We start from the raw sequence: 22,538 nt of genomic DNA, 5'->3' as shown, positions 1-22,538 counted from the left end.
TGTTGTTTTTTGTTTGTTTGTTTTAACATACACCACTTTTCCTAACCCAACAGATTTTACTCACTCCTTTGTTCTGTTCATGTTTTGAACAGTAGCTGGTCTTCAGCTCACCCTTTCTTCTGACCAGGCCTATTTCCTAGTGCACCTACAAAGCCAGTACTTCCAGGAAAATTAATTGTGGCAACCATGAGTAAAATCATGTTTTGTTTATATTTCAGGTACTAAGCAGATGCTACTAGCTATTGCTACCAGATGTTCTAGAATTATATGCAACATTATGCTCAATTTTAACTTTTACAAAATTGCAAGCTAATAAAAGATGACACTGCTACAGTCAAATGATTTATTAAAGGAAAAGCCATTAAATTGCTTTTAAGCTTCACCACCCCACTACCCCAAATAGCTCGTCACTGTATACATCAGTGAACAGATGCAAATATCTGTGCCATTTTGAGGTTTCAGTATTATCCCATACAATAATTATATATCCAGATGCCTTTTGCTCTAACAGCCTCAAACACATCTGTCCATCTTAACCTGAATGCGTGGTGAGCATTCATTTCATGGTTAAACTGCCTGCAAGAGGACACGACCCTGGGATCCAAACCCACATCAGGTTCATCTTTTGCCACACAGATGAACTTGCACACAGATAAGGACATCTTATGCTTTGAAAGCACTCTGAATCTAAAGGTTGGAATGATTAACTAACAGAGCATACAGAAGTTTGAACTATTGCATTCAATTGCATTTAGATGCCCTGCATTCCAAATCACTTAAATGGCTGCAACATTTTGTTGCCATGGGGCGGGGGGTTTGTTTGCTTCGTGCTGATGGGAGGAACAGCAGAGTGGGTTTTTTGTTGTTGTCATTGTTTTGATTTGGTTGGTTGGTTGTTCTTAACACCTGGTGCTACATCTTGATGATGAAAAGCAACTACACACTTGATTTTGTGCAAGATCCCCAAGCTGAAGTTGCAGGGCAGCACACGACAGCCAGTGTGGCAAACATCCTTCCCCATCCACCGCTGCCATAAACAGAAGTAACATCGAATAGGAGTGACAGCCAGTAATTACAGAACTGAAAAATTGTCATGGATTCTTCAGTATTAATGAAGCCATGCACAAATACAGAAAATCTAAATAGCTCCTTTCAATCTTCTAACAGGAAAATATACACATTAACTGATCCACAGATTACTTTAAGGGTTGTATCAAGCTGCACCTTGGCTAGGAAATTAAACATTCCATCTGACGCTACCCAAGCACACAGCAGCAGAAGGTTCTCATCAAGTGAAGCAAATCAAGTCAACTCAATGCTTCTGAGAGCACCCATAGAACAACATGAGGAAAAAAGATATACAAGTACACAGTGGCTCCGGTTTAACTCCAGCAGTTAAACAATTTATACTTAAGTGTGCATGCACTACTGCATAAATTGCACCCACAGTACATAATTTGGAGAGAGAAAAAAAAAGAGCAAAGACTAGAAAGGAAAAGGAGAAAGGATAAGGGAGATCAGCCAGAAGCTATTATTTATAAACTTAGATATCTAACTCTATGTTAAAGCATCCCAGCCTCGCTCCTCTGAGGTCGCAATAGCCACACAATTTACACAGCTGAGCATCTGGCTCTAAATATTTCACTGTTCAAAATTCCAGTGTGCATCCTTGCGTAGCAGAGCTTCTCTGACTAATCACGCTAGAGGTAACCACATCTTAAGTGTGTAGTTCTAAATTGAGTAATATTACCATTAATAACAGAGCCTAATTAAGACATCTATAATGTTTTTAATGAGAAAAATTGAAAGTCCTTCTGGAATTTTTCCAGTCGAATTAATTCTGAGGACTTTAGACGTTATTACAAGTAATGTTACAGGAATGAAAATTAGGTCTAAATTAGGACATGTCACTGTGTTTAAACAAGAGGAAAAGGAACTACGTTCTGTTTCCTCCCCTATAAGCCAGTCTCTATTATAACATCTCACTGCAGGGGAACTGAAAACAGCACTTTGCGATCTGCTCTAAGCTGCTCTGCATATTGTTGTATCTGATGTATTTCTATGGTCTGCAAGTATTTTAACACTTCCATTTTGGTCTCTTTTTACCTTTCTGATCCATTCTCCCTTAGCTCAAATATTTCCAAAAAAAGCGCTGCTCACATTGGTTTGTGTGGACCCAAATACTGTTGACTCTCATTTATATGATTTACGCTTGTTCAAACAAGAACTCCCTCTGTAACCCTGCATGTGTAAGCAGGGAACACTTATGCAGAAGAATATCAGATACAATCTGCTAGAACTGTACAGGAAGGGAGGAACCTTCATGGTCCAAAACAGTGACCTTTAAGACAACTATGAGGCACTTTAAAGGCTACCTAACCTGGTGAGCCTACAAAGGCTCATAGTTCATAGTAAAGGTACTCATATGTACCTCTCATAGACCAGTTCTTCAAACTGCTATGCACACATACCTGCTTTGCTGTTGCTTTTTCCTTACAAATGCTTCCATATTGAGTTTAAGTTAACTAATTTCATACAAGTCTATTACATGGCTGGCTTATGCTGCCCTCAAGGGCACAGAAAGACACCGTCCTTGCTCTTCAAAATGACTCATTTGAGCTCTTGCTTTCATACCAGGTATGAGAGTTTGTGTTCAAGAATTGACAAGTTCAAAATGTAAGAACAAAGTCATTCCATGATCTGACTGGGTTTCATACGAAGATCTAAGCCTTCATTAGTGGAACTTGATGTGAAACTCCAATCTTAAGGCATAAGTTAAAAGGGGGGGGTGGGGGGGGGGAAGTTACAAGCATTACTGTTGGGACTAAGAGAAGCCACTGCAATATGACAAAATCCATGAAATTCACCTTCATTTTTCTTGACCTTCACTGTGTGTATGATCCTACAGGCAATATTCAGATACACCTTAACATACACATCTCTGCACAAACACATACATATATACACGCAGCATTCACGTAAATGGAATACCTTCACATTTCATTCTATCTCTCAACCATAAAATGCTCCACCACCCTCATCTTTCAGATTCCAAAACTCAAATTGGAATTCTGCAATTTGTGGTGCCTTAGTAAGCAGAAACACAATCGCCTACATTTCAGGCAAGGCAGCTAATGAGGTTGTTTGTCCTTGAGAGCAGACACTGCACAAAAAGTGCTCTTTATTTATTTCTTTTGAATGCATTTTACTAATGCTGGGGAGGTTTTTAGTGCTCAGATAATATTTTGAATAGGTTTATAGCTTTCAACAATTAGTTCTGAGAGGACAAGGACATCAAGACGTGTATATTCCCTAAAAGCCTGTGGAGGCTAACCCTCTTCCAAATCAGTTTTGTACACAGAATGCCAGCTTAATTGAATTGTAAGGACTCCTCAGAGAAAGCAAATCTGATTTCTATCTTGATACCATAAATATTAAAAGCAGAAAATAAACAAAATCTTTATCTGTTACTGATACATGACAGATACATATCTGGATTTTTTAGAAACATCTGGATTATCATTCTCAAGTACAATGTGAAACGGATGACAAATTTTGTAAAGCAAAGCTTGATTTCTTAGATCTGGCAATTTAAATGCTGCGTTCCTCCAAATACAAAGAAGTCTAAGAAAAAATGTTAGTATTAAACTAATATATGCACATGACTGCCATAAATGTAAACTCCTACTTAAATGTTTAACCCCCATATAGGCCATTATGACTTTGTTTCTTACTGAGTGTTTCACATACAGAAGCCTGATAGATAATTCAAATAACTAATTCTTAGCTGTTAGCTTTAGCCTCTGCTTTGAAGCTTGCGATAAACAAAATCCATTTGCAGTATTCAGCAGCAGCTTATTTGATGCATGACTTCTAGTTCACATTTTCCTCCAAACACTAAATTATGATTGTATATTTCAAGGCTGCACAGGATGCTATACACAGACAGGAGACCCCCAGCGTGTTCAAGTCCAGGCAACCAACTCTTCCCACTTGTTCTTCCCTTGGACCAGCTCAGGGGAAAACAGCAAACTGCAGCCATGGGTGCCTCGTGTAGCACCTTGAGCTGCAGGAGAGAAAGAATTTAGTCTCTGCCCCACTACTTCACTGAGGCGCTTGTAGACTGAACTCAAAAGCAGGGAGGTGAACACGTTCTGGAGAAGGACACAACTGTAGTAATTTGTTCTTTCCTTTGATCACATCTCACTGCAGGCAGCACATGGAGAGCACAGGGACCTCATTCTTTCAAGAAGTGTAAAACAAGACAGGAACAGGCATCCAGCAATTGCTACATGTGCTACTGAGTAGTTCAACAATGTATTGCTAAGAACACCTACATTTTTGTCCCATAATTCCCCAATACCTTTTCTCATAAATACCTATGAAGGTAACAAGGAGGGTGACCTTAAAAGGGAAGACAACCTGATGACTTCAGTGAGACTGTGCAAGATGGGGCCTACCCAGCAATGATAAAGAGCAGCTCAAAGCCAGCAGCCCATCTGCCAGGTCTCACGCTGATCACCATATAAAATATTGTCCAGTGTCTGATGATCCTAATTTGGTGAGCAGTGGGTATAGAGAATAGTAAGTGTAGGAGAAACAAAAGAACTTGTAACATGAGAAATCTTTTCTGCTTTTATTCTCAGATTTGTAATCATGCAACTCACTTTAAAAGCTTACAAGCTCTTAATTTAAGTTGTCAAGCAAAGAAAATGACTGAGTGTTCCCAAAGAAATAAAAGGAAAAGACAAGACAAAACTAGACAGGAAGAAGGAAAATATTCTTCAAAACACATTGATCTCCATGTTATTTTACTTTCAGTACAGCATGGATGTCAACAATGTATTTCAGATTATTGAACAAGAACAAAATGATAACAGCAAAGCTTCCCCTTTGGGTGAAGTCATTCTGTTAACCATAATTCCCCAAGCATGCTAAAAATACATCTTCATTGTCACAGGATGACTGCAACTTATCTTTAAGGCAAGGATTAAATGTCAGCAGTAAGATATGCTGCAGAAATGAAGTAGATTTATTTTAATTTTAAAAAAATAAAATCAATCTATTTACTGCAATTAAAGTTTTAGCTGTTCTAATAAATAGAAACAACACAAGACTCTTTGCAAGGCTTTCCCCCCCAGCAAGACCTGCTGCTCAGGGCTCCCAGTACCAGGGGCAACGAGCACTGGCAGGTGATTTGGGGCATCCAAGCTGCAACTGCCCCTTTTGTTAAAGGTTTCTTATAGGACCATACGAGCTACTTCTGTTGCTTTGAAGCGTATCCCTTCCTTGACCGGGAAGGAGTAACCTTCCCTTTTAATAAACTAACTTTGCAAAGAAGTTGAGAAAACAAAAGTTAGTGACTCAGTGGCCTGAAGAAAGGGAGGTCCTTTCCGTATGTTGTTCCTAACAGCCAGCAATACAGTTCTGCCTTCAAAGATTTTCCACTTAAATATAAGAAATAGCTATAAAATGCAATTTAGAAGAGGCAGTCCCAAATAAGTCCCTGTATTTCCCCGTTTTTGCACTGCAATCCACCTCAGGGCCTGTCTTCATGCAAATCCAATCCAGCTTGGATTTTGCAAGATGTGAGAACCTCATCATTAAGCCACACATCAGAGAACAGTGTCCAGCAACTCTCGAATCTCAGCTCATCCAACTCTGAGCTGTGCTCTTAGTTATATCCTCGAAAGGACAGAAAAGCTCATGGCTTAATTTCTAACTTTTCTAAATGCTAGCACCTTTTGACTAAGGACTTGTTTTTGCAGTTTCTCATTTATCTGCTTCTGTCCCTCTGGAGCCAAGATATTAAAATCCCTTTCTGATTGGCCTCCAGCAGTCCAAAAAAATCTTACAGTAAATCCTGCAGCTGCAGACACACTGCTGGTATTGGCTGGATGGGCTAGACAGCAAAATGAAATAAATGTCTACCATAAGAAAGAGCATTAACTTAGTTTCACAGAGCATTTAGAGTCTTTGGCTACTTTTGGTTTCCCATGGTTTATAAAGCAACTGAAAACTTGTGAAGTTCCCTGCAAAGTGGAATTGTTGTTCCCTGCCACCAGACCAAACACCAGAGCTATCAGCATGGCAGATTTACCCAAACTCTGGAACTTCTGCAGACCTCACTCCAGGAGGATCTGACAGATGGTAGCTGGCCATCTTGGCACACTCTTTATTTTAAACTCTAGTGAGCTTCTTACTATTAGGATTCAAAGCCCTTTGCAAATAGAGAAAACTAGGCAGAGGCATGCTCATTAGGCCTTACAAACCCCTGGACAGTAGCAGCTTATCTTTCTAATCATTATACAAACACACAACAGTCACAGGTCTCCAGGCTGATCCTGCAACCCTGAGATCTCCATACTAGTCCATTTGCAGAGAGATACATGTGGATACTTTCAGTTTCCAGTGTGTTTCCTTCTTGTATTACAGACACAGTGTAATGTTGGACATGTTAGGGAATGCTACAGGCAGCAAACAAAAGGTTAACACTTTCCAAAGTGCACTTACAAGACTGTTCTGACATTTCAGAAGTTAAGAGGAACTATTATTAGCCGTGTCTAATAATATTGCAGTTTCCCACCCATGGAATCTGTGTGCAATCCTCCATTGAATTGGCAGCCTTTGGTGGTATCACTGCCACATGATTTGAACCAGGCAAAATTCAAAAACATTGCCATAGCACTGTGTAGCCAGCCTGAAAATATCTTCACCGCTCTTGGGAGATGAGTGATCCCTTTGGAATTGGTTTTTGGAACTGTAAACTAATGAATCACTAACAGCTTTAAAGTAGACAAAATGTATTGCAACACAGCATGTAGTGCAGCAGAACCGAAGGAAATCTGTTTACAGTGCTTCAACAGACACTTGAAATCAAGATGCTCAAGAAGGATGAGGTTGTTAAGAGGAAAAAAAAACGAAGTTTCAAGTGATGTGAGCACAGTTATTTCTTCCATGGCCAGCAGACACCTTTGGTTCCAGAAATGTGTTCTAATCCCCCAGGGGTGCCAGCCAGCACCACACTGCAAGCAGCAGCTTGATCCACATGGAAACGTGGCTAGGGAAGGAGCAAGAACGAGCCATGCTCTGGGTCTGATTGTGTTTGTGCTTCAGGGATAAGCACCACCATCAGAAATCACTTCTGTCATGCAGCCACATTCACAGCTTAGATACCACGACCGTGACCACAGCTGCCTGGAAACCTTGTCAGTAAGATTTATGCTATATTTGGTAATGGGACAAGGCTGACCCCAAACTTCTACTCAAGCCAAAGGGCAGAGTTATGCTCACAGCTGATGGGAAAAGGCACTGTTTTGCAGGCCAGATTCCTGGTGAAGCAGCACAGCCTGGAGAAGCTCTAAAAAACAAAGTGCACAGGGATGCTGCTGGGCAAGGGGAAAGCCAAAGCTTGTGACTCCCAACCTAAGCCACAGCTGTTTCTTAAGAAAGCTCCCTGACCTACATATGTCCAGCCAAAGTTGGGCTGTTACACAAAGAAGGCCCTGAGTTAGGAAGAGACTTAAGCAAAGAGAATCACAGCTCTGAAAGCAGAAGCTAAAATCTCATCTGCAAAAAATGGCAAGTTTGATGTTGTAGTGGTTATCCAGAGTATAATTACATATTTACAACGAAGAGTTACTATGAATAAATACCAAGAGACTCCTTGCTTGAAGGATGCTCTCTACCCACTAGACTGCAGACACACTCTCTTGCCTCCCTTTCAGCAAGAAGTGTTGCCAGTAACACTGAACAAAAACAGACTTGTACACAGGTACAAACACAGCCAGCTGATCAGATAGTTCACTGATTCACAACAATATATGAAAGAAGGGCAAATTAAAAGGCGTGCTGGTTATTATATAAGTGGATTGTTCAAGATTTGTTATTAAAAGATTTCATGTAACCACACCCACAGAAAGTTACTACACAGTGAAGCAGGAAATAAGAAAGTGGGATGGAAAGCAAAAAATGTTTCTCCCTACTGCACTGGGCTTGACCAGTATATGTGTGGCAAAAAGGTATTACAAATAAATAAAGAAGGAGCTATTGTTTCCATTTAACCACCTTCTGACCCTAGAAAGATATCCTAATTCCAGTACACCAGTCACAAAAGTAGGCGTAGAAATGCCATACTGGAGATGTATCCTCTACCCCAGCTGCTGCATGGCCTTCTCTTCCTCCCTCAAAGAGGCTTAAGAAAAAACATGTACCCTTCTCTCTTAGTCTAAAACCTGTCCCCACCCCCGGAGCCTGGCACAAAGCTCTGCACACTGTGTACGCCTTTTGCTTACAGGCTGGAAAAGATGTACTGTATGTACTTCCTCTGCTTCTAAAGCAAAGGAATGTGCTCACAAATCTGCAACAGTTTTATGAGGAAGAGGAGGGAGAATCTTCTGTTCCCATCATATTTTGAGCCATATTGAGAACCCCACACATTTCTCAGCAGCAGTCACGGCATGATGAGCAGCAGCATAACAGGCTTGGCATGCCCCTGACTCAGCCACTATGCTATTTTAAAAAACCCAGCCCTTCCAGGACGGGTTAGCTCAGGGCAAGGCAGAGCCCTGCTGGGAATCCTCTGCACCACTAACTGGGCAGAGACATTGACACCATACAGAGCCCACAGAATTACTTGCTTTATAAAGCTGCTCAGAGCAGTATGAAGGGGAGGTGGCACCCAAGATAAGCAAGGCTGTCAGCCAGCTTGGGAGTAACATTCAGCTCCCAGCCACACAGTGCAAGAAGTCATGGTCCTGCACCACCCCTGTCTGTTCAACACAGACAGCTTCAGACTAGAGATTGTGGAGGAATCATGGGTACACAAGTCTTACTTCTGTATTAGTACCACTGATACTAAGTGACAGTTGCACTGATACCTTACACTTGCAGACAGTCTCCTGCCCAAGACCAGCATACTGATTATACAGGCATCAAACAGTAAAGATTTTGGGGATGCAGCAGACCTGAACTACAGTCACTGACCTAGAGAAAATCAGAGCTGACTTGAAACTCTACTTCAGTGGCATGCTAGGTCAATTCACATCGTCCTGTACAATGGGTCTCAGTTCTAGAAGTCCCTGTGCTACCAAGGCTGCCAGGCAGGAGTAAGAACATTGCTTTGCTCACAGTCTTTGCAGTTTTTCTTGCACATGATTTGGGCAACTTTTATCCCCCTATAATTTTCAGTATTTTAAAATGCCAAATGTATTTACATTGTGTTCTCTTGCACTTCATATGAATTATGAGTCACACAAACACCATAAAAATACAATGTCAGAAACAGATCCATTGTACATGAATTGCGTGCTCAGTTGTCAGGGAAGAGTTGCTCCATTTTAAGGACAAAATAACCGGCAGAAATGTAATGGCTAGTTAGCAAACATGCCTAAAGTTGTGCTCTATTCTCTTTAATCTTAACTCTTCAGCTGGCCCCCAAAAGATGTCAGAAGGTGTGTAAAATGGCATGGATCTGCTAAATGGTATTAACATAGGTGAAGAAAGGCTGGAGAAGAACAAAAATGCCATAATATCTAAGCCTGTCTCAGATCATCAGAGTATTTCTCTCTCATAATTGCTGGTCCATAATACACACTTCAGCAAGGCACTGCCTATTGTAAGCTTGTTCTGGAAACTGGCTCTCCTCATACTTAATGCCAGAAAACCATAAGAGCTGAACTCTCCCAAGCCTCTCTAGAGCACACTTCTTTCTACTGGCATGCAGTTAAAAGTGTGCATGTGTTAAATGTGAAACATGGGAAGTGACCTAGTATACATGAAATCTTTTCAGACTGCTAAAAGAAGTGACATACAAACAGTTTAAGGGGAAACTCCAAGGTGCTGTCCTGCAAGGAAGGCTGCTTTATCCTCACACCTTATCCCCATTCAGCTTGCTGTTCTCTCCTTCCCCACTCCCTCCCCATCCAAGTACTCAATTAAGTGAAAGACATTGCCTAGGTTTTATTTCACCTACACTTGTAAAAGGTTTCTCAGAGAATCAGTAGAATGGATTTAATGATCATGAGCACAACAATTCTAAACAAGCAGATAAAAATATTGTCCATTAAGACAAAGCACACAGCAAACAAAAATAAAGAAGTGCCACCAAAACATAAAATGCAGAAGAGATGAATTCTGTGTCTGGGCAGCTAATGAATGCTCAGAGCCAGGGAAAAGATGCAGAGTTAACAAGGGATTAGATTTCCTGCCTCTCGTAAATTAGGATATAATATATATGACAAAGGTGCATAAAAGAAAGCACCGGCACCACTGTTTCTTGACACTGACAACAGACAGAAGCAAAAGCTCTGGATACAACTGTCAGCCTAAACTAACATGTAAGATTACTGAATTTCCATATCTTCATTTAAACACGAAGTCACTCTCTATTCCGTTGTATGTCTGTTAACTATATGACAAACATATTTTCTAAATGCTAACAGTTGTAAGTAAATTACAGGACATTACATTCTTTCCCCAGCAACCCCCCTTTATCCTTCTTTTGTTTTCCCTTCCAGCTGGAGTGTTAAAGTTTGATCTTTGTTCTCATATTCTTCTGCCAACCAGGCAATGGGGCAAGAAATTCAGCAGCTATGTCAGCAAGTTTATTACTACATAACTTCTGGCTCTTCAAGAGATCAGCAGCTTAAAACCATTACCAGGACAGGCAAATAAAAGTACTTCCCTCCAACCACCAAGCCAGAACTAGACTGCCTGAAAACAACCTGAACAGAAAAACTAAAAGCACTCAGACCACCTGATCTGTTTATTTATTTATTTTGTAGCAGACAAAGTGGAACAGAGAGAAAAGTAATCAAAGAAGGAAATTACAGGTGTGCTGGTGCTTCCAGCCAGCCTGGAGGTAAGGCAGGGAGAACTGCTCATGCTGTGCATGATCACTCTTTCTTTCTCATACAGAAAACAGAAGTCAAGAACAAGTTTGAAAGGCAGCTTTGTTCCAGTTCAAGTTCTGGCAGACAACCAAGTCGGTTTCCATTTGAGCCATATTCCTTCAGCCACCCATAAGCAATGTTCAGTTCCCACACACGGTAAATAAGAAACAGGTTCACTGCTTTGTAGGCTTTTGGCTTGTGAAAGAACAAATGCTTTCAAACTTACATTCTTCAGAAGCAAGTGTGAAAAGATTGAATCCTTATTTCAGAGGGACGTTATCAAACAGTGGGAGTTGGTTGTTCCACAGTCAGAGAACAGCTTTTAACAGTCCAAACAAGTCTGCAGTTTCTCATATTTTGGGCTTGCAAAAAATAGTGTCTCCCCTCAATCAAAAAAAAAAAAAAATACAGTGAGACTTTAGGACAGCAACATCACACATCCAGCAGGTGGGTATAATACTGGAACATCCATGACCAAACAGCTCATCACCTATGAGAACAGCCCAGGCTTCTGGCAGCTCTGCCACTCCAGTATGTGGAAGGAAGGAAAGACTGTGACCAGTGTCCCCATGATATCACAGTGATATCATGTTGATATCATATATATTAGAACAGACGTGGTTGAGGTAGAACATACTCCGCCTTTGACACTATGTCTCACATTGGGGTGGAAATATCTGATGCTTTTCCTGTATCCAAGCATTAGAAGTACAGCTGTATGTGTCACCTACTCAAACTCTAGTGGCCCCAGACACTGAATATGTAGCACTGTAGGCCCCATCCCCCTCCTGTACCAATGGAGGGTTTTGCCAGCAGCCATCATGTAAGTCCTAGTGAAAAGCAAGTACATATTTTCCTTATGCTTAGAACAACTCTGTGCAGCTATGGTTAGCTAAACACTTTCTTTTTATAGTTCTTCTGTATGCAAAAATATAAGCTGTATAGAGATAGACAGTTCTTTGGCAAATCATAACTAATTATATTCTTGAGAGTTGAGCGGGGTTATTAAAATAATATCATGAACACCAGTTGCTGATTGGCCTAAAGACTGAATTTATTTCAGGCTCCCGCCAATCGGAATTAATCTGTCGATAGCACAATGAACTGTCACTTCTGAATCAACACCAGCAGCAAAAATGACAGCAGCCTGCATCATTACTCAACTAAGATAATAGAACTAAAGTCATTGGAACAGGCAGATGTTGGAGGATGTCTCCCATTTCAGAATAATGTTCCTGTCATAACTCAACATTTATTTTAGGGAAGCAAGGATAAATTCATTACTATTTGCAGGGTGCTCAGATATAACAGTAATAGGAGCCATGTAAGCTTCCAATACAAAGACAGTAGAAATGCACGTGGTATCAATACTAACCATCCTTCACCCAGATGACACAAAGCAGGACAATGCAATCAATCCATGCCTGCTAAAGACCTGTTCCCATGTTCTCGTGAACAACAGTAATTCGCTATTGCAAACTCAACACTGAAGTTATGAGATGGGCAAGGTAAGTAATTTCCACAAGATGCAGCATTCCATGCTTTATTCCCAGCAACCTTATTTTCCAGTAGCATGTTGTATCTGAAGTCATCATCTAAAAAGCTGTTTGCCAAATTGCAGTAATCAGTATTCCCAATGCACACGATGCTGCATTTCTACAGTTATAACCAAACTGCAAAGATACAACAATTATGAACAACTACTAATGACATTTAAAACTGGAGAATGCATTCTGCTTGATCATTTCTAAATGACGTCTTTTAACTTAAAAGATCAGAACTAAATGATGATTCTGTAAATAGAAGCAAATGTCAGACCCTAATCTATTTCAGAAACAACAGTGTATATGGGTGTATAAAGGTGTAAATCCCATTCCTGCTGCGTCTTAAGGACCATCTTATGTCTTTGTCCCACTGAATAATATCTCCTGCAATGGTATTATGGTGATTGAGTGTGTTCTAACTGCTTTGGTATTCAGGTCTGAGTTTTGTATAAGTAAATTAACAGGATTATCGATATTCATAAGCCAAGATTAATGGAGTTCATAGTCTGGTTAGTTCAATCAGATCATGAATTATGACAACAAGACATTTTCAAAAAGAATAAAACCACTTAGCCTGACACCAAATACCATCTTCAGATAGTAGACTAATATGAATACCCAGAAACTGAGTTTTATGTATAGTTCTATTTTAATTTCATTCTCATTTTTCTATACTCAAAGGTTTTTCATTTTGCATTTCACCTGGATAAGAATGAGAGATAATATCCAGGACTTCCTGGCACTTTCAAAGCCAGTTATCATATCTTGGCAGAAGGTCAAGCTGAACACCTTTTAATTTGGCCAGTTATCTAGCTACAGAATGACACAAACCTGGAGCTGAGATAGCCATTCCTGCCATGTAGCATGGTTAGAGTTGCTCAGCTTCCTCCGACAGAGCTCAGAAACAATGGATTTAATGGGGAGGGAAATACCCATCAGATCCTAATGGCTAATTCTGTTTCCTTTCACTTAGAGAGCAAAGTACCAGATGCTCTAGATTTCCTGCTTTGTCAACTGTAGAGGAGTATTCTGTTCAGCTCTCACATTCTGATATAGCTGTTTGTTGTTTGATAAAAGGTGGTTCCCCAGGGAAAACATAGGGCTGTCTCTAGAGAAATGTACAATACCTTATTTGGAAGTAGAAGAACTCAAAGCCAACGAGTTTACCTAGGGAATAATTCAAGATTTTTGGAACACAGCTCCCGGGTCTGCCCCTGTTCCTCAGACAGGTACCAATAATTGGCTCAAAGTTGAAGCACATCTATTACATTTTAAAGACCATCTTAAATAAAGAAAATTAATTTATAGCAGTTCATCTCTTCCTTTTTATAGAGGCTACAGGGGAAGCCACCAGCATTTATTCAATTCAAAAGTGGTTCAAAATCCCCTACATTTGACTCTACTCAGAGAGACCTTACTTAAAAACCCTTTGCACAGAAGCCCTGGTTACAATTCCAAGTTATGCCAAGATAATGTAAAGAAATTGATTGACTATAAGGCAGATGAGCCAATTATCAGTGTGTTAAGTATGCTCTAAAATACCTTTTCCTCCATAGTGATTGCAACAAATCTCAGTGTGCTAACAACGATTTTGTGGATTGAACTGAAACTGTATGAGAAGTTATTCATCCTCTCTCTATCTGTGCCATGGATATTTGTTCTTTCAGCCCAAGTGGCAGACTGCCATTAATGTACAGCATCAATACTCCTTCACCTGTTTCCAGCTAAGCTTGTTGACTACGCATTGGAGCAGATAAGGAGCACTCACTACATAGCTCAAGAGGAGACACAAGGGCTAACCTTCAACAGTAGTTTTCAGGACACAAATAACAATAGCTGAAAAAATCTCACAGGTATAGTACAGATATTTGCAAGTGGGCATATCTTATATCCTAAACTGAAGATGTAAACCTGTAATTTGCTCCATCTTTGTAAGTATTTCTTTGCAAACAGCCATATTAAAAGTGTTGTGACAGCTTAATGGCCTAGAACCTGTGGTTTTCAGCATTTTAAGTCCTTGTTAGACAAAAAGTTCATCTGCCCTGACTACTCATAAACATTAACTTTTGGAAATATATACTTTTACTACCAACAAAAAATTAAACATTAGCTTTTCTAGAAACCTATGAATTCCAGAGAGCTGCATATGAGTGCTGAAATTTGAGACTCTTTAAAAGCTTGAGAGTGGATGTTCAGCTCCCTAAAAGCAGTACACCTTCAAGATATCAAAATAGACATCCATACATGGATGTTCACAGATATCAGTAGTTATTTAAATACTTTAATCAGCTTTTCCAAGTGGTTAGAGATACTGATAGACTGCTGTGTGCTGAAAAGATTCACTCCGCCCCACTCTTAACAGCACATATTTATTTTAGTCTGTTCCAACCAGCTCCATCAAACCAAATCTTTAATTCCCCCCCTTTTTTTTTCAAGCCAAGAAAATTAATGATGCAAAACATAGTAGAATATTGAATAAGTTAGCACTGAAATGACTACCCTACATAGAAAATAGTAAGGATTTTCAAGAATCTGATTTTTCCACCTGATAGAGAATACAGTTCACATCACAAGTCCACACTAAAACAAGCAGCAGGCAAATTTCCAAGACCTTTGAATAATGAAACAATGTTTAATAAAGCGAATCTTATTTTTCCACTCCTCTTTGGTTTTAATATCCTACTGATTTGTATCTGCCAGCTGCAGGACACACAAAGTAACAGAAGAGCAATATCCCATCAGGATCAGTGCCATCCATCTAGTGATCAGGGCAGGGCACAGTGTAACCATACAACTGTGACCAAAAAATCACTGGTGTAACCCGAGTTATAAAGTATGATCTGTATCCCACTTAGTCTTCTGAGGGTGGTCTGTCCCCCTTTCACTCTGTCTCCTCCCCATCATACATGGTGGATTGTCTTTTTGTCTCCACAGATGTTACTGTACTAATGATACATCAAAAAAGTGGATTTGGTGCTGGTATCTGTCAAAAAGGGAAGGAAGAAGAGATTTCCATGAAATGACTGAAGCCCCAGCAACACTCACTAACCTCGAATTTCTGTCTCGTGTCCCAGATAAAGCTCTTCTCCTTCCCCAAAAGGTTTATACTGGCTTAGGGACTCTGATATCTGAGTCCACAACCTTCACACAGGTTGTAAGTACATCCCAGCAGCTAAAGGCAAGAGATGTTCCTCCACGCAGTAATGCAGGAAGAACAGAACAGTGATGCTGGATGAGTACAGCATTAATAACTCTGTTTTCTAGCTTGTCTCTACATATTAATAAAATGTTAAAAGCCTACTTATCTCATCACTGACAGGAAGAAAATGAAAGACAGAACTTAATGTCTTCTTGAATAGTCACAGTTGCTATCCACATATATCTAATATCTCCTGTTGCAGTAGACTACTGAGATACCCTTTAGTAATGCTCATTTCTTAGTTGAGGACTCACTAAGGATCAAGTCAACACCCCCCCAGTGGATTATGGCACATTCTGCAATCAACAGAATAACTTTTTTTCAATTTTTGATTATCAGAAACAAAGTATATTGCCTGAACTATGTCTTGAATAGAAAAATACTGTCTCAAGAAGTACACAGAAATGCAGGTTTAATTGCAATGCCAGAACTCACAGAATTTCATGAGTAGTTACACACATCTTTTGTAGCATATCCCCCTTGTTTAGCAGTGAGGAATCTGGTCAGGTCCGGGTAGAACAGCTTTAAATGTTAAGAGCTGTTGCCCATCACCGGACTAATTCACCAGGGGCCAACCTTCCCTCCAAGGCACCATCTGACAAATGGTAGAGCACGACTGCTGGAATGGCTCCGTGTTTTGGGAGACATCAGCTTTTGAATGAGATACTTCAGAGGAAGATTTTGACTACACAACCCAATAAAAGATGGCCTGTTCACAGAATGCTCGTCAATACTGAAGGATTTTACATAACAATTGGCAATAGAATTTCACAACGCTTCTAAAATCATACCTTTAAAAGCTCAGATATACCACAATGGATACAAGGTGTTTTTCCTCTGGAATTCTGAAATCATAATTAATCTTAAAGTAAGCACCAATAAGATGCAACAGGGAAACATTTGGTCTGAATTTAAGCATAATCATTAATGTTATTCCAACATACATTGTGAGCAAGAATTTTCTTTCTCCCTGAAGCTGATAAATTCCTATTGCTGTCAGTACCTTTGTGTCAGCTTTCAGGCTGTGCATGGAGCCCTCTTCTGGAGAAATGTGAAAAAATGAAAGCTTAAGAATGCAGCAATGTGCTCTATGCATTTGTGGACAGTTTTAGGACTAATCTTCTCTATTCACTATAAAGACAAGCTTGTAAAATCTACACATTTTGCCCAATTCACTTAATTACAACCCAGCAGAACATCACAGTTAGAGTTAAGGCCATCAAAAATGGCTTTTCTTCCCCTCATCTAAGCTTCATTCACAAATTTTGTGTTGAATTCATCTGTGTGCATAAAACATAAAACATACAAACCTCGGAACAGCTCTCATTTTAGAAAAATAAATATATTCTATATGGGCCTTAGGAAATATTCCTTGGGGAAAGCACACAGGAAACAAACCTGATTGAACAGATTTCCAAATCTGTAGGTATTTACTGCTAACTGTATGTTTTATAGAGAAATGCACAAGCTACCAGAGAATACTCTGTTTTATTGTCAACTCCTGATCAATAAAGCTGCATACGATAGATATACTTTGTAGCTTTACAGGTGATCATGAATTAAAGCTGTGAAACATATCTTACACCACCACTTTAGTTAATGTTCAGTTTTCCTCTTGGTGAGTACAGATAAACAGTCAGTAATAATGCTGGCTAAGCCTTTGATGAATAAAAATACTTATCAACCACCTGTTTTATACAGTTTTTAATCAACAGTGCATCCCATGAAGCGTGTGTGTACAAAAAAATTGACGCCCCATTAATATCCTCATCCTTTCACGACTTTGAAAGATGAGTTTTCTAGATTTAACAAATATAGCTGAATTAAATGCAGTTTGAGAACACACAGACGAGAAGTTACAAGTTTTACATCCTTCAATTTTTAAAAAAAAATATATATCAAAAAGAGCAGAAACACATAAACATTCCATTACTTTCAGTTCATGCTCCATTACTTTCAGTTCATGCTCTCAAAATCTCAACAGATATCTCTGAGACTTTTTGGTACACTGTAAACTTTGTCATCATTACTTTGAGATGAAGTTCTTCCTATCCTCTGTTTCCATAGAAAGCACTGCATTACTAGACTGCTATAGCTTAGAAATCATTTCATCAGAATTGAGCTTTTCTGGTTCCTCTCGCATTGTATTACAGCAATCATTATTGCTACTACTGAGGGAGGAAAAAAATGAAAACTTATGAAAAATCCCAAAATGTGTTACAACTACTACACAGCCAGATGGCTGCATTTGTTTAGTATGTTGTTTCTCACATTCTTCTGTTTACTTTTCCTGTCACATGAAAGTTGTGCATGTGGTGTGTCAAAGAGAAAAGCTGAGCAGCATTTCGGTAATTCCCTTTTTATCTAGAATGTCATCGTTTTCACTTCATACTGTAACCTGTCAACACTCAGCATCCTCACTCTTGAGGGCATATTTATGTACACTTGCTTATTACAACTAATTCATTCCATAATACATTTACTCTTAGACATAATACATAAAGTGAACTTGGAAGTGTGTTAAATCACCAGGTATAGGCATTGCTAAATGAATCTGCACATGCTAATAAAGTTGGGCGTGGTTTAAACACATAAATACAGAGCTATGCTAAAGCTCTACAAGCTCAGCCCTGCGGGCACTCAGACTTGCCTCAGCCTAACAAGAAAAGGAACTTTCAGCATTGTTACAAGTTACCAATGGAGTGCAGAGTTAAGCTGTATCCAGAATCCAGGGTTCTGCTCTTTGTCGAATTTTAGGTGGTTACTGGTATTAAAACTAAAAATTAAAAATAAAGACACGGGCTGTGTGGTTTATTAGGTCTTATTAGTCTGTCCCACCTCTATCATAAACATTTTCCAACCTTAAGTGACCTTAAAAAAAATCCAAACTCAAGCTCATTAATTCAGTATTATGCTGAAGAAAATGGAAAGGAAAAGAAAAATAAGTAAAAGACACGTCACAGAGAATACCAACCAAACTGCAGTTTATTGAGCAGGTCTCAAGCCCAAGGTCAGGGGCACCAGCTTTGTGTACCCTCTGGTTACCCCACCACCAGGTGCCTCCTCTCCTGCAGGATTGCCTCCCATGGGCAGCTCTGCCAGCCCTGCTGCCTGCCCAGCCTGGATGTCAGCCCACTTCAACAACTTCTCTGCAGAAGCCTTTTGCACACCCCTCGCCCATCCCAGAGGCTCTCAACCTTCCCTGGCAGTAGCCTGCATGCTGGGGATCTCCCCTATATACACACACAGCCCCAGCTGCTGGGGAGGCCTTGCAAGAAACCCCACATACATTCCCTGCTCATGCTCCTTTGGCACATCAAACTCGTCCTTCTCCAGTACGTTCAGGCACTGTGCCTATGGTTCAAAAGCAGTTGCTTTCACTTATTACACTCACTGAAGCAAGTCTGTAACCCTGAACCCACCCAAAATGCCTCTGTGCTTGCTCACATGAGCTCTGATCAGAGGGTGCCTCACTGTCTTGAGCTTCAGCCACCCACATCAGTGCCTTTCCTCCAAATCAGGCTCAGCCAGGACCCAAATATGCCCACATGGACTCACAGCTTATATGTTATAGTTCACATGACTGCTGCTCACTTACACACACACCCTTGGTGTGCCTCCTCTCAGCAGCAGATCCCTGCATTCACCATTCTCTCCTTATTCTTCTATTTTGGAAAAGCAAACTAAATTCTTTCTGGAGACTGCAGTTGCACAAGCACAAGTGCACAGGCTCAGGAGTTCCAGCACTACTTTGACGCTAAAATCTACCAGATCCCTAAGGGTTAACAAAACCACTCGATCACCAGTCAAAAAGGAATTAACTTTTATCTCCACTCAGTGCACAGGGTGCCAGTGCCACCATCACTAAATGCAAGAGTTTACAAAGCTCCTAAGACAAAAGAGAGAAAGAGGCATTTATGCTGGACAACAAAGGATTCTCAAACCTCCCCAGAGCTCCCAAAAAGTAAACCCCGAAACAGCAGCGAGAGGAAAACAGAGCAACCAGAAGGTGTTGAGAAGTCAAAGCCCTGCGAGACCCTTTGCTTTGACAGACAGCAGCAGCGGGGCTTTAGCAGCTCTGTGTTTTTAAGGCTGGGTGTTTTTTCCTCGGCTTTCTGGCAGAGGGGGATCTATTACATTTAATAAGAGAAAGGCTGCATAGTAAGTCATTAACAGTAATACACATCTATCGGGAGAGAGTACGGAAGGGGAGCCTTTTGCAAGGTCTGGTTTTATTTTTCCTCTGTATTCTCCCCTCCCGTTTTTAAAAAGCAATAAATAAAGTGGGCTGCTTATACCAGCCTACCTGCCTACTACCCAGCAAAAGCCACAGAGGAAAGAGGCAAATCAAAGTTGCAGCATTTGATATGACAGAAAATATTGCTGCTGCAGCTGCTACCGAGATACTTGAAAGATTCCCCCCCCCCCCCCCACTACACCCCCCCGACCCCCCCCCTCCACCGAAAGGAAACAAAAAAATGCTATATATCATACAGCAAATTTCTTGTAATTGTAAATCAGGCAACTATGAGATACTACATTCCTAGCGACTGGCTCGTAGCAGAGATCTTGCATCTTTCAACAGTAATTCAAGCAATATATAATTACACAAATCAGACGTGAATTACAAATACTTCCAAATCCAAATGCATAAGAGAAAGAAGAGGAACAAAAAAAACCCCATATTTCTTACCTGGGACAGCAGAAAGGACAGAGTAAGTTGAGTTTTGTGCTGCATTTTGCCAGACTAGAACGTACCAGAGGCTTTTTCATTCATGCACTCGGCTGCACTGAGCATATTTTCACTGTGAAACAGCCTTTGAGAAGAGACTCTGCCTTGAGAGCCAGCCAACTTCCCAAATAGATCAGCAGCATCATCACTAAAGCATTGGATAGAGTCTGATGACCAGAACCAATGGCTTTACAAGGATGATTTCTTCACAAAGCATCCCCATTTTGCATCACACACATTGGGCAAGCACCTCTCACAAACACAGCACCTTTAGAAAGCATTTTGCTCTGGTGTATTTGTGTGTTTAGTTTCAGACTAACAAATCACACCTTGCAGATCTCAACAGTATTTTTGCTTTTAAAGAATTGCATTGCAGAGAGGAATAAGAGCAACTCTGAGCACCGCTGCAAAAATGTTCTCTTTATTAAAATGTTAATAAGGTGTGCTTTATTTTCAATAAATCAAAAAAAAATGACCACTGCAGTTTTAGTTACTTCCAAGCCTCAGATGAAGAACACAGCAGAAATACAGATTATATTTTATGTTTTTCCCTCAATCTCACAAATCACAATGAAGACAGATCAATTCTAACCTGCAGAAAAAAATCCATCATATAGCAATAGATTTTATTAACTGCTCAGGTAATGGCAGAACTGGCTTTTGATTAAATGCACTCGAATCTAGGACAAAGTTTCTAAGGTGCATACCCTTCGATAACAAAAACTTTTCCTGTTTGAAAGAGGGAGCCTGGTATCTCATGAACATGCTTCCATGCTTCCTCTGGATTGGTTGTGTTGCAAGCAGGTAGCACCAACAGATAAGACTAAAGACTGCCATTTAATCCCCCCCCAAACTCGAACGTTTGCAGCTCCACCTCTCCTGCCACTCCCCATTGTCACAGCACAAAAAGAGGAAAGCACTAGTCTTTATTTGACTTGTCTTCTTGAAGTCACCGGGGTTATTTAGCAGTACCCTTCCCCCATCTTCAGTATTATCTCAACCCTTCTTTTCTCTTCCGACTTTACACTTTTCCCTTGTTTGCTCATCTGGCAGAGGTGGCTGCCATCACACCCTGTTCTGCCCCACCACGGGTGATTGCTGAACTCATGAAGATGAGCTGAGATACAGGGAGCAGAGGACAGGCAGCCAGATGGGAAAGTACATGCATTCAGAGAAGCTGCCAGACACTTTGAGTTCCTCAGCATCAGCAGGTGCTCCCTGCAGCGACTAATATAAGTTGATAGTTTCCAAAACTACTGTTAGTCTGCTGCTCACAGCTCACATATTTTACTTATGAACTGGACAAAAACTGAAGGTAAATACTGTCTTTCACATCTAGGTCCTCATATGAAGCACTCTCTTACAGTACCTTAATGACAGCTGAGGTTCAATTTTTTTGGTGGGTGTTTTTTGGTTGGTTGGTTGGATAGGTTTTTTTTGTTTGTTTGTTTGTTTGGGGGGGGAGGGGGTAGAGGGATTTGTGTGCTTTCTTTCTTTCTTTGATTTTTCCTTTTTTTTGTATTTGGCTGAGGAAAACAGCTTCAAATGGTAAAAAAAAGAGCAAAATTTAAAAGACCTATGACTATAAAAAATGACCAACCATTTCCCATTGCTCCTTTAAAGTCTCAGCTTGCCCACATAGCATAAATCTCAGCTTTAGGAGAAGCACCCAAGAAGTTTACCAAGCAACCTATGGGGCCCCTGCAGGGCTCAGCCTGCACAGGGCTGTGGATCACACATCACTGTGGGACCACTGGGATTTGGGCAGTGCATGAAACCCCACAACTGCAGCCAAACAGCTGAGTGAGTTTCCAGACCTACCAGAAGTAGGTGGTGGCTGAGAGAAACAAAAGCATATCTACATCTTGTTTCACAGGAAAAAGAGTCATTAATTAATATACGCATATAAAAAAAATAAAAAGCTGCACTGTAGATGATTCACTCCAGAGTAATGCTTGTGGCAACGCAAATTTTGTGCTGATGTTAGCATTTAGCTTCCATTTGAGATACCACACAGTGAAGGGACCACCCCACAAAGGATAGACATGTTTGAGCTGTTCTATGCTGCCACAAACACAAGGAGCAATGTTGGGCCTGCTACACCGACTCCAGCCTCACCATAGGATGCTACAGCACAGCCCCAGGGGACTTGGGCCCAGCCTCTCACCTTG

General features: G+C 40.5%; 1 protein-coding gene across 2 annotated transcripts in view; it reads right to left on the bottom strand.

Annotated features, from left to right (window-relative positions):
- CDH13 (cadherin 13) overlaps window positions 1-20,427 on the bottom strand; it is a 389,565-nt gene extending 369,138 nt beyond the window's left edge. For both annotated transcript variants that reach the window (XM_015874147.3, XM_015874146.3), the window contains exon 1: window positions 20,329-20,427. In XM_015874147.3, the coding sequence (XP_015729633.1) occupies window positions 20,329-20,373 (45 nt within the window). In that variant the 5' untranslated portion in view covers window positions 20,374-20,427. The remainder of the gene's footprint in view (window positions 1-20,328) is intronic.
- Between the last annotated feature and the right edge of the window lie 2,111 nt (window positions 20,428-22,538).

Source organism: Coturnix japonica, chromosome 6 (assembly GCF_054131305.1).
Source record: "Coturnix japonica strain WE chromosome 6, WE-NBRP24, whole genome shotgun sequence".
In the NCBI taxonomy this organism is placed as follows: domain Eukaryota; kingdom Metazoa; phylum Chordata; class Aves; order Galliformes; family Phasianidae; genus Coturnix; species Coturnix japonica.
Note: the sequence above shows the minus strand (reverse complement) of the source record. Positions and strands in the feature narration are given on the sequence as shown.